Consider the following 13,393-nt stretch of genomic DNA (forward strand, 5'->3'; position numbering starts at 1 on the left):
AATTAAAAACTTAGTTTTGAGAACAACGTGGAACTTTTAAAGCGATCCGCAATCTTAGGGGATTTGTTATAATGAGGGTAGTTAGACCATGCCACAGTTTAGAGAATACAGCAAATAAGGCTTGTTTCAGAGTGAACAAGATATTCGGCTTTTGTGACGTGGAAGATTTTATTAATAAATAGGGGTCATAACCTAACCAACCACCTAAAACTGTCACCGCAGAAAATCTTTTGGAAACTGGTCGATTGCTTATCAATACTAATACAGCGATCTGACTTTGCAATATACTTAACGGTCAGTTAATCAGGTATACAGACCTAAGAGAGAGTCTCACTTCCTTTAGCCCTCAGAATATCTTCAAGTCACGGGGGGTATGGACTCCATGAGGTGTCAAAAGCGTTCAACAAGGATGCTGGGCCCATGGAGACTTGATTGCATCTGCCTCACAGTGGAAAGCGGATCCCTGCCGATATGCGCAGTAGGGATCATGGATGGTTCCACCTCATCTCACGATACTCATCATCATCTGATCATCGAGAAGGCCAGTGAAGAATAATAGAGTCGCTCCCATACTCCTATAAACAATCCCGAACAATCTGTGGCTTGTGGCATGATTCTTACAATTATGAATGGGCTTGAACTTGTATATTTATGGTTTCAAATTTTTGTCACCATTCACGTCTAATTTTTCGCATGTTATTTCTCCAGTCTTGCATTTTTCCTTTAGTAACTTTGTTCAGGCGCCTTTAACAACTAATACTCGGCTGCCCCCATCTTCTTAATTTTTTGTGGGAAGGATGAAGACCAGATGATGGCCCCATATATCGCAGTTGGGTAAAAGCATATTTTATAACGTGGAATTACCAGATGGTGTTTTGAAATTATAGTAACTCCTCCCTTGACTTGTTAATCGACAATAATCACTGGAACTGTTTGAATTTAATTTTAAAAAGTTAACTTATTAACCGGAACGGCCTTTTATCTCAACTGGAGTATGGAAATTATAATTCCTTAGTTCTCTGGTGGGTAAATAAATAATTTTAGGTGAGCAGGCGCATTGTGCCCCATTAATTTTTTTAAATAAAAGCTTAAAACCTTATATTTTAATTTAATTCCTGACTTTTAACATTATAATAGATATAAAAATAGTTTGTATACCAATGAAGGATATTATTTTAAAATAAATGTTTAAAAAGTGTCTGCTGAAGCACTCTGTGATTTGCGCAGCCGTTCGTAATCACGATAATTTTAACTACGTAACGTTGGGTCCGTTCTTAATTTTTATAGGAAACGTGTCTAAATCAGCTATAATTAATTAAATTATTTTTAACGATTCCTGTAGGATAATATAAATTATTAATTGTATACACACTGATGGAATCTATTATAATACTGCCATGTAGATTTATTTTGATACTGCCATTACTGGCTGCGATTTGCTACTCGAACCAGGTCTCGCTCCATCTTTAGGCCGGCCCTGGCTGTTATCGTGATAATATTTGGAAACTAAAAGAGCATTATAGCAGCCACTCAGCCAGCAGGGAATTTTGAAGGAATATAAAGATGTTGCAACTTATACACACAAAAGAGCACCAGTCTTAATTACAATATAGGTTTATTGCACATTAAAGTCAATATGATTATGACAAAGTATAAACGAGAGCCTGCAATACTTGACTAAAACCAAATTTTCTCACCACGCGACCATGTGATTTTGAACGATTAAAAGGTAAAAATCAATCCAAATAAAGTTTGGTTGTTTGGATTGGAATAAAAGAAACCATAGCATAAACTGCGTGTTCTGCAGGATTATTTGTTTTGCAGGATGAAAATCAGTAATTTGAAGTCCTAGAAAACATCTCTTACTTCATCCACGGGATCCAAACCAGTGATTCGCAAAAATAGTTTTATATACACCCCAACGTGTCACAAAATTATTCCAATGGCATGGCGGAATAAAATTCGAAATAAAATTGAATTAAAATTCTTGAATTAAAAAAAAATATAAATATATATATAATCCAAATTTCACACTGAAGTTTATTTAGTAATGCAGGTTATTGGCAATACTAAATGAATGTTCCTAATTTAATTAAATACTATCGTCGTTTAAAATATTTCATTTTATTTTCCCCTACATTAATTTCAAATTTATTTATTCCGCTTAGGAATAAAGCGGAATAAATAAATTTTAAACTAGTATCAAACCACAGGGTGGACAAAACGTAGGTATACAGTACTGATAGGGCCATGGTATTTTTATTTTATATGGAGTTTTTGAGAGGAAGCCCCACACAGTGGACGAATTGAAGGAGTTCATCTCTCAAGCATTTATCGACATTGGTGCCAACCAGAATTTGTGTTACTGTGTGTCACAGTGTCGGGGACTGGGTCCAGGAATGTTGCAACATTCATGGAGGCCATTTTGAGCACCTAAGAGACTAGATATGACCCGATCAGTACTGTATACCTACTTTTGGCCCACCCTGTAGTTTTCCTATCCCAAACTAGTAGTCAATACTGAAGTGAGCTACTTACAATCTTGTGATATGATTTTTGGTGTTTGTGTAATGTAAATAATTAGCAACGATCTAAAGAAATTGGACTCATGTTTGTTAGCAATAGTAAATTGAGATGTTTTTATAAGTAATGCATTTTCAGATTACTATTCTGATAGTTGCTAATGCAATGAACAAACGAAATGAGATAGAAGCTATCCCAGATATACAAATTACTTAAGTTTATCCAGTATACCTATAGTGGGTCCGCGTCAGTTCGTTGCCGGATGTATGTGACAATCTGGAAGGTGTGAGAATTCGGTGCATGATAAAACAAGCCGAAAATGCAAATTTTAACATGCCATGCTGTAAATGGCCAATTTACTGACTAATAAAATTATGCCGGTAAATTGTTCTGGATTCCAAAGTAAAGATCATTCGTGGACACTGGCTAGTTAATGCGTGTCTTCTGCAACCAACCTGATTATTTCTTTTATTAAAAGAAATTAATCCTTCAATCAAGCTATGGTTCTAGTCTATAACCAAAGCTGGATTGAATGCAGGATAGTCGAGAGGAAGGTCTTAGTTTCCTTGGGCCAGAGAATAGTGGAGAAAAATTAGACTTTCAGAAAATTGAACATTAGTAACTTTTTCTTTCTTGCTATCTGGGTCAATGAGTTTCTTTTAACTTTCTAACTCTCAACCAATCCATACTAGTAGGATAGCATTGGCTTCGGCAATCTATAGGGAAAAAAAAAGCACACCACTTATCATCATTCATCTAGTTCCTGCATCTATAAATTTCTTCTGCCTCAACCATGCTACTTGGACAGCAGGCTTCAAGTGTGTTAGAAAAAAAAAGCGAAAAACATGTTCAATATGTTCATCCTAAAGTTAATAGACTCAAACGTTGGGAACCCTCATCCCCATAAGAAATATCATCGTGATTTACTCTTGCATAAAATTGTCACACGACGAACTGTCTTAGATCCAACTGACGTGATCCTGCTTATAATCTCCGATGGTCTGTTTTCATCTAGTTGCGCAAGCGGTCATGCACGCTTCTCATATTACAGTAACTCTTATCTGATAACGCAACGATCTTTTTTTAACTTACATTTCAATACTTACAATGTCTGGATGTTGTGGAGGGAGGAGAACGTGCCATTGGCTAAAGACTGGATATTGTTGTCATATAGGGACCTGCAAAGAAAAATAGCGAGTGAAAAATTAATTAACTATCACCAGTAATGATAACACTATGCCAAATTTGAGATAAAGATAAAGAATAAGCGTAACGTAGTAATCTAACCATAAAGGTTCAACTTGAGCCTTTATGATACGCAACCAACTAGCCTTGGGAAGATGAAAAAACACTGCTATATGAAAAAAAGGCAATGTCAAAACTTCTGCTCATAGAAAATGATGGCGACGGGTCATATAAGTTTAAAACTACTGCACAGTGGACCATATTTTAGAAAAATCATTTATTTTATGGTAATCATATCATTCTTTCTCCTGTAAAGAACTCGGCAAGATTACTCTACCCCGGCACTGATTAAGCTGTAAGGAATAGTCCAGAATGTACTTTTTGGGAAAAAAACTTGTACAGCCTTCTCGTTCAAAGTTTTCTTAACTTTTAAAATATAAATATCTGATCTATCCTTTTAAGATACAAATTAATAGGTGAAATTAGTTCACGAATCTTTTATAAACATCAGTATTTCTTAATTAAAGGATTTTATTCTTTCAAATTAACGATGCGTGTTGAAGACTGTCTTGTTAACAAGTTGGTACCTATTACCATCCCTTCTTTTTTTCAACTTCTGTTGCATCAAAGGAAAATGATGGATGAGGATGCGTGATTCTCGGGATTCCAGTTCTGGAAAAAAATCTAAAAGATCTAATATGATATCTAATACGGGATGGCATCAAACTTAATGCCGAAGGCAAAAAAAAAAGCTGAAGTTAATAACAGTTAACTGTATATATATATATCAAGATAAAATCTGAAGTGGATGACGAATAAAACAGCACAACGCATGAAAAGCTCCGCTTACGTGGGGATATTTTCCTCCGTATAATTCTCTTTTCATTCCCTACACAAACAAGCGCTCAACTATCGACGATACATCTAACCAGCACCAACTAATCATTTTCTTTCGGCAATTCCGGCCAACTACAAAACCACCAGAGCACAACGGATAAATGACATGACAGCGATGATCCAGCGGGCTGCCATAGCAACGAGAAACATTAAGTCATTGTGGTTCTCTCGAAGGTGGGTCATTTACGAAAGAGAAAGAAAAAAAAAAAAAAAATCCAAAGTGGTTGGTGTGGAAAGCTGGGCTCGGATTTCTTAGTACTGAAGACAAAGATAAGAAAAAAGAAACCATAGGAGCGTTTCACTGAAGTTTGCTTCTAACGATCTGCTGTGCATGTGCAGAAGGGGAGGTGGGGGAAGGGAACAAAGCGATCAGGTAGCGAAAATTCCGAAAACCGGCTCGACAGGACACTTGAGCTTGATAAATAAACTATCAACAACGGAAGAAAAAGGCTCGCTCAATTACTGACGTTGGTGGATCCGCCGCAAAGCAGCGGACTGTCACCATGGCAATCCCATTGTCATCGGTTGACAGAGAACCTCTTGTGAGGTGCAGCGCTCCTCGAGAAAAGATTGTTGTCTCTTCAGAACGTGTCATTCGAAGCCCCCTCCATTCCTACTACAATCAGCAGCGTATAGCGGCTCACAGAATAGCTCTCTGCGTCTCGCTGTTAGCGCGAAACGCTTTACAACCCTCACTTAAGATACACCACTTCCCCTTCCTGTGAATGACCCTTTCTCCTTTTAAATATAAAACTACAGTAATTTTTTTTGTCCACAATTATTTAAAGAAATCGTGATTAAGACTAAGCCTACCCGCAACACCTTTCATCTAGCCCACAATATACTTACAGCAAATTGAGGTTGTGGAGATCCGTAAAAGTGTCTTTCCGTACGCACGTGATCTTGTTGGCATTCAGCAACCTGAAAATAAGGAAAAAATATCTTTTTACACGTTGGCTATTGCATTTAAATAATTATTTTCATCACTTTACTATGGATTGTAATACGCATTGTGAAATTACCAAAAAAAAACTGTTTGAAACATGAACATGTGAATTCAGAGATCACTCGCGAAATTGATACGCTATTAGAAACCTTTTTTCCCTACTCAGTCACATTCCTTGGGCGGTTCTTAAATTTCTGTCACTCGAGATGGCCTTCCATACTCCAGGGTTGGGACTATGTACTAAATAAATTCAGATGGTTGAAGAAATCGTCATAATCCCAATTTTAAAAGTCTTGGAGACGTTTCTAGCCTTTCCCGTGTGTATACAATTGTATCGAGAAGCACAAATCTACGCTAATTATGGCCACGCTGGAGCTAATTTTAATTCAATGCGGTTTTGATTTGCTACTGATTTTGTACGAAGAAGATTTTATAATAAACTCCAGTAATCAGCATGGAAAGAACCAGAAACAAATGCCTGAAATTTAAGCTGCACAGACGAAGTGGAGAAAGTGGCTCGACTGTTCTCATTAGATCCGAAAGCTGTGTTTGGGCCAAGCAGTTTCTATTTTGGTCTCCACGCGAATTATTCTGACACGGGGCTTGATTCACCTAATGAGGACAATACGTTGGAAAAAAGAGATGAGGATACTCCTGGTAAGCAAAGGCCAGTGTGTTACGCATTAACCGCATTTTTATTGTGCTTGAAACGCTGCGTGAAATATTGGAAGAATATTTCTTCCAATTGAAATCGCATGCTTGCAGGTTATTGCGCCAAAGTTTTGAAAACCTGGTCCAGTTCCTTTTGATTTGTGAAAAAGAACTGTACTCACTGAACTGTCGAGTCTCTGATCACTTCGAGTAATCTTTGAATAACGCACAAAAAAGGTCTGATTTCAGTTAAAACTAATTCTGGACACTCTCGCAAAATGACTGGCGCTCATAAATCTAAACGGTTTTTGGTATTGAATTCGCTAAGACGCCCAAAAGAAAATATTTACTTACATTTGAGAAAACTGTTTCCCCCTCTTATCCAGTCCATGTCTCACGAGTCGTCATCACATAAAAAAAGGGAGGGGGACAGCAACGTCCCTATTCCCTCGTCATCACGCATCATTGATTACTCAGTGAAGCACAGCGTCGAGTGCTGTATCGCAGAAGAAGCACAATTGGTAGTGTTTGTCTGTTGAGGCTCGCAACCACGTGATAAAACAAAAGCAGCTTTCCGGCAATCATAGAGATAATAGCAAAGCGAAGTCGTCTGGAGAATAGGTACCATTTAATGTTTAAAGAGTAATAGGGGGATTGAGGAAGTAGCGCACACTGAAAGATGGTTGGGTCAACTGTTCGTAGAGGATCAGAGAATTTATGATGGATAGGACGCTTAAAGTAAGAACACATCCAGTGGAAAGTCAAGACAAATTTCGAACAATAAAAGTTAATGGAGAAGATCTCTCTCTGACACTCGGATTTTTCTGATATCATCATTTGTTGCTCTCTTCTTCGCGTCTCTCTCACTATCCTTCCATCTGTGTATCTACCTAAGAAAATAAATTATTGTAGGCTTATGTGCCAAGCAATTGAATGTATATTGAGTCTCTGCTGTCACTTTGTTTCTTCTACAAGTGCTTATCATCTTTACGAGTTCACCGATTTTATTTATGCGCTCGGGGGTCGCAAACTCACTTCAGTGTTTCTATAATCGTCGCGTGACTTGAGTAGCGATGGTGTCGCGGATTGGATTGGTGTTTTTTTTTGGTGCAAAAGCAACTTTGGTAAACAATGATGTTGCTTAATTACGATTTATATCTGACTGAAATGTTTTAAATAAGTTAACAAATTTTCAATGTTAGAGATATCGCCTATGATTTGTGATAAAGTCAGGGAATCCTAAATATTCACAGGGGGATGGAAGGCTGTTTGTCTTGCCACACACTGTGGACATTCTATAAGGAAATGTTTCACAGTGAGTTGACAAGAGCAGTGGAGGCATTGTGGAGGATTTGATTTTGTAAGCACAAGTGTGTGAGAGGAACATGTCCAATGCTCAATCTTGTTAGAATGACTTCTTCGTGTCAATTCTTATGGAGACTCGAATTCCACGGCTGAAGTTCATGTTTTTTTTTTTTTTTTTTTTTTTTGCAGAAGTTTATTGTTTAGTTGATTTTGACAGATTTTTGACTACTGAGTGTTGAGAGTGATGATAAGTCTGCAATCGGAATGTGTGACTTTATAAAGTAGTAGATTTGTATTTGTGGGATTCTTTGCTGCTTAATCAGCACTTTTATTTTCGTCAATGCCTGCATGTTCTGGGATCCATCAGAAACTTACTTGCCTTCTTTTCTTTTTTGAGCTTCACATGAACGTGTATCTGTTGAAGTATGGGATGAGATGGTGTGTGCTTTCATTGGAGGGCACGAATCTGTGTCACTTAATGAATTTGTGTATATGAGATGTTTCAGAAGAGGAGAGGTTTCAATGCATTTCACAGCTATTAGTATTACAAACAGCTCACAAGAATAGCTACTGCCTTCGTTTGGGAGTAACTGCGAGATGGGTGAAAGGACCATTACAGCACCCACTTGAGTATCTGTTTCAAAGCCGTCTGTATATATTTGAAGATATTCAGAGAATTGTGAAGAGTAGGCTGCTTGTATCTGTTTTATGTTGCCATTTATCACAGAGCTTTTTCCCCACTGTTGAAAATAAATGTCACAGTTAAGAGTGAAAGTGCACCATGGTGGATTCGTCATGCAATTATCCTCATATATTTTGTCAAAGTTTAGGCTTCATTTTGAAACTAGTTCTTGTAGTCGTATTCCAGCTGGTTTTATGTACAGTAAGTTTGTTTCTGTAGATATTCTCCCACTGTGTATTGAAAAGGATACTGCTAAGTAGGATGATGAGTAAGACTTCGGATTTTAATGGCATAGTTTAACAACAGCATTTGCATCCGGAGATACAGTGAAGGCTCATGTGCCTCCGCATATAAGCTTTGTACAGGCAATGTGCTGTATGCACTTTGAGAAATTCGTAAGGCACTGTGCTGTATGGAGTCAAGCCATTTGATAACACTTGATCTATGCGAGGGCTCCGTAGTTTAGTCTTGATCTGATTAAAGCACGGTATAAACGAAGCAGTGTACCGATCAGCTCCCCACATCACTCCAGAAAACTCTACGAACATTTAGGTTGTTCGGAGGCATTTGATATGTTCCAAGAAGTAAAGCTTTTCATCAAGAATCAGGCCAAGGAAACGTATGCTATTTTGCTAGAGCTATCAGCTAATTTTATAGTCTTATTTCTGGATCTGGATGCATTTTTTGCTAGAAATGCATGGCTATTGTTTTTTGTCCACAATTCAATTTTTTAACTGCGATTTGTTCCCGCTTAATACAATGGAAATCCTGAACCGGTTTCAAGTAAACTGTAAAACATTATGCTCCAGCAAGACCCACAGAACGACTATCTTCCAATAGGGGATATTCATGCGTTGTTGAGGCGGATCCCAGGGTTTCTCCCATTAGCCACCGTTGTACATCTTGTGTAGAAGCTTACGCCAAAACCGGCCATTTTTACGTAGTGTGTTGGATGTGTACACTGCCCTACTATTAATATCCAACAAATAACTGAGTCACAACAGTACTAATTAGAACACACAGTCTCTTGCATGCGGTACAAGTAAAAATTTAATTGGAAAGCTTGCCCACTGTTGAAGGCGATCCCAATGCGCAGTTCTCTCAAAATATCTCTGCCGTGGTTTCAGATGTCATTTTGGAGGTTGACTGCCTAGCAACACAACCTTTTTGCTTCTCAGTGTTATGTTGCCATCAAGCACTTCGTGCTCGAAGTTTGGTAAGCTTTACCTGTTGTGGATACCCCTCTTTGAAATACCCAGCATGTAGGACTTTTTTTATTTTTAAACTGTCAATTTTTTTGTATATTTATTCTCTGAGTTGTAATTTTTTATCCTCTCTAGTTTGCACGCTAGACAAGGGCCGATTGTAACTAGCAATCAATTGAATAAATGAATAATTGCCTTTCAATAATGCTCATGTTTTGTGAATGGCATGAAATGGTAATGTCATCTGCATAAGGAACGTTTCAACTGTGTTTGGTAAGTCTTTTGTAATCGAATTTATTTATTTTTTTGATTGCAAACAAAATAGCACTGAGCCCTGAAGAACTTTCTTCCTCTTGACTATATGTTTGTGACAGATTCTTCTGGCATTTCATTTGGAAATTTCTGAGCTCGAAATTTCGGAAGAGATTCCAAGCCTTATTCTTCTTCTCTCTCTCTCTCTTAGCTATACTGCATTCATCGTTCCACCAAGTTGTGGCATGTTTATGACATTTTCCAGAAGACCGAGGTACTGTAGCTTCAGCTGCCATTAATATTTGGTTTGTGACATGAGTTATATAGGCTGAGTAGTGATTATTTGTTCATTTATTGTCGCAAGAGTTGTATATTTTGTCCAGTCAGCATTATGAGATCTCCATCTGTTTTTGGCCATCGTGATGTGTAACATTATTTGTTAATATTTTGCAGAACACAGGGAGATGGTCGCTATTAAGTGGATTATTCAAGATTGTCCATTCAATACGTGGGCATAGGACTCGTGAATGGCAGAGGCTGTTCGTGTGTAAATGGATGTATGTCTCAACACCAGTGTCAAGGAGTAAGAGATTTTGCTCCACAAATAGTTTTTAAATTAATTTTCCACGTTTGTCTTGGTGGCAAGACTCCCACAGAGGATGGTGTCCATTTATATCTCCCATGAGTATATAAAATGATGGACACCAGTGTAACTCAGCTGCCACCCCATTGGTGGTAGCTGAGTTACTAACGCTTTAAGGTCTACATATGCATACTCTTGATTTGGGAGAAGATAAAGTGAGAAGGTTAACTAGACTGAGACTCGTACTGCAATTGCTTCCAAAGATGTTTTCAGTTGGAGAATTTTACAAGGAATTCTGGAGTAGATTAAAATTGTCACTCCGCCATACGCTGGAAGGAAATCAGTGTTGTCTGTAGGTATCGTAACGCTTCACTGCTATGTTCACTTGTGGAGTTAGGTTAGTTTCTTGAAGCAGACACCTACCGGATGACGTTTATCAATCAAATCACGAATGTCGTCAATGTTAGTGCGAGACCCTCGACAATTCCACTGTATTATTGTAAGCATTATACTGGTTTCGTATTTGTCTGTTTTCGAATGGTAGTCTGCTTCTATCATTCAGGCTTCTCTTTTTTGGGGAAAACTGGACGAATATCCATCTCTTCCTCAGTATATATTTCTAAGATCGGTTCCTCCAAGGCTTATTTTTCATATGTATCCATATGATCATGGACAGAAGGTTTATCTTCTGTATCAATAACTTTTACATTTGTGGTTGCTGCAAGAGGGAAGACGTGTGTGGCGGAATTTTAACTGGTGTGTCAATGGCTTGATTGGAAATTAGAGTTACTAAGATTGAGCAAGCCGAATCAGCTATAGAGATGTTGGGAGTAAATGTAACATTACTTTGAACCGCTGTGGTAGTGGTGGCAATAGTAATCTGTTTGCGTTGTTGGAGGTGGTAATAGCAGTTGTCTGTTTTTGTTGTTGGACAGTTGCTGCAATTGGTGATATTTGTTTCTTTGCTTCAAGATAGGTACCTTTTTTATGCTCAACTTTGTACTTCTGAATAATTTTTTTCTCTTTTCCACGTTTCACAGCCTTTGGAATAAGCGGGGTGATTGCCTCTACAGTTTGGACACCGTAAAGACTGTGCAGAATATTCAGTATGGATATGATCTTTAGACCCACACAAAGCACATGTTGCAGTCCCTCAACATACTGCCTGCGAATGCCCAAATTTCTGACATTTGAAGCATCTGACAGGGTTCTGTGTATATGGTCGAACATGACAGTTCAGATATTCGGCTTTTATAGAAGTTCGTGGATTTGGCAAGTTGAATGTCAGTATGTTTCTGGTTTGCTGGAAGTAATGAGCCATCCCTTTTAATTAGGATTCTCTTGACCTGAATAAAATTTTGATCCCAAAGTTCTTGTTTAATTTCTTCGTCAGATTCATGTAGAAGGTCCAATTCTGGTATAACTCCTTTTGAGCAGTTTAAGGTGCCATGAAGGGGACACTTGTATGGGGGAGGGGGTTCCTTCAAGCGTTTTCAATTTAAATAACTTGTCAGAGTGCTTGGGTTGTGTTGTTTCGACAAACAGGTCACCTGATTTTAGTCTGCGAACCATTTTTGGTGAGCCAGCAGCATTCTTTGAACATTTGTGGATCAGAAAAAGGGACAGCTTACTGACTGACTGGTCAGTCAATGAATATTATAAAGAAGTGAGGTCAGATATTCTAGTCTTTATCCTTCTTTTGTCTTTTAGCATAGGAAGAGGAAGATTTGTCGTCTTCCTGCAATCTAGAATGTGATGGGATATTGATTCCGCAAGAGTCAGTATTGGTATGGTCCATATTTGCTCGTTTCAGCCCTAGGCAGATTAACTTTTCTGCCAAGGTTTCCGGCCCTCACAGGAAGGCAGGAGCAGTGCCTGTGGTGTGACCAAGCGAAAATTAGTAGGTATTAGGTAATAAAACTGTGAGAATTAAATAAAGGTGGCTTTCCTTTCTTGCTCTGTACGACTTCTTTTGTAACAAGGCTGTTATTAAACAAATAGATTTCTTAACGACAGGAACGTCAAAAACTATAATTCGCTTGACACCCGGGGAAAGCGATGTCACGGAAGAATATAAATTCATCACTCCGCTGCTAATATGTTTATTAGCAGCGGAGGTCCTGAAAATATTGTACAAATGACAATTACTTCAGCAGCGCAGCAACACAGAGTTCAAGAGAGAGCAAATACTATGATGAGGGAGGAAAATCGATAGCAGGGACACAATTGGATGACCAATAGAGGTCTCCAGCCACAGATAAGCAAATGTGTAAGGATGGAAGAAAAATATAAGGAAATAAGGAAACTAGAAAAATAGAGGGAGAAACAGCTTTTTAAAATAAAGGTGAAAGAATTGGAAAAGAGCATATAAACATTTTTTCCTTCCAAAATGCAATCGGCTTTGCAAAATGCAATTTGGGAATTACAGAAGTGTTTTTTTTTTTTTTTTTTTTCTATATTGTAGTATCAGAAATAGATTGTAGGGGATCGTTATCTCATTCGTTCGATTGATAATATATGTGGAATAACAGTAATGGGAGATAGTATCATTCATCAATAATTTTTTTGACATTAAGTTGTGAAAAATAAATAAATAATACTTCATATGTGCAAATCAATGCAAATATGAAGGACGGCTTAAGAGACATGGATTGCAATGTCTGACAACTAGACATTAAGGAAGAGATCTGATTGATAAGGCGCTTGAAGAGTTTGGGTAAAATGAATGAAGAAGATCTGTTCTCCTGCGTAGGAGGGACGAAATCCGCGGTGCACCATAATAAAATCTCAGAGAATAACAGAAGACTGAATCTCAAGAAGTTCGCTTTTGGGTAGCTGGTTGTTGAAAACTAGAATAAGTTGCCTCTAACGTGGTAGAGGTATTGAGTCTAGTTAAGTTCAAAGAGGAACTGGATGGATACCTTGTAGGAATCGGGATAGCGTGACTATTCCGATTACGAGATGCTACCAAAATTTATGAAAATGGGCACAAAACAACGCTACCTGATAACAATATGCTTGCCCCCTCCTTACCTTTCTGATCGTGTTCCCTGAGACTTCTTTTTCCAAAGATGGAGCTCAGAGGAAAGATTTAATGATCTGTTAGAGATTCGGCAAAAAATTAGGAAAAATGTTATTTCAGACATGCTTCCAACAATGGTAGA

General features: G+C 38.0%; 1 protein-coding gene across 4 annotated transcripts in view; it reads right to left on the reverse strand.

The window, feature by feature from the left end:
- LOC150078344 (protein slit-like) overlaps positions 1 to 13,393 on the reverse strand; it is a 715,724-nt gene that overhangs the window by 148,577 nt on the left and 553,754 nt on the right. For all 4 annotated transcript variants that reach the window (XM_090385081.1, XM_090385080.1, XM_090385079.1 and 1 more), the window contains 2 exons: positions 5,455 to 5,526; positions 3,630 to 3,701 (listed from right to left, as the gene is read on the reverse strand). In XM_090385081.1, the coding sequence (XP_090241207.1) occupies positions 3,630 to 3,701; positions 5,455 to 5,526 (144 nt within the window). The remainder of the gene's footprint in view (positions 1 to 3,629; positions 3,702 to 5,454; positions 5,527 to 13,393) is intronic.

Source organism: Mastigoproctus giganteus, chromosome 11, assembly GCF_048544385.1.
Source record: "Mastigoproctus giganteus isolate SK-2022 chromosome 11, ASM4854438v1, whole genome shotgun sequence".
NCBI lineage: Eukaryota > Metazoa > Arthropoda > Arachnida > Uropygi > Thelyphonidae > Mastigoproctus > Mastigoproctus giganteus.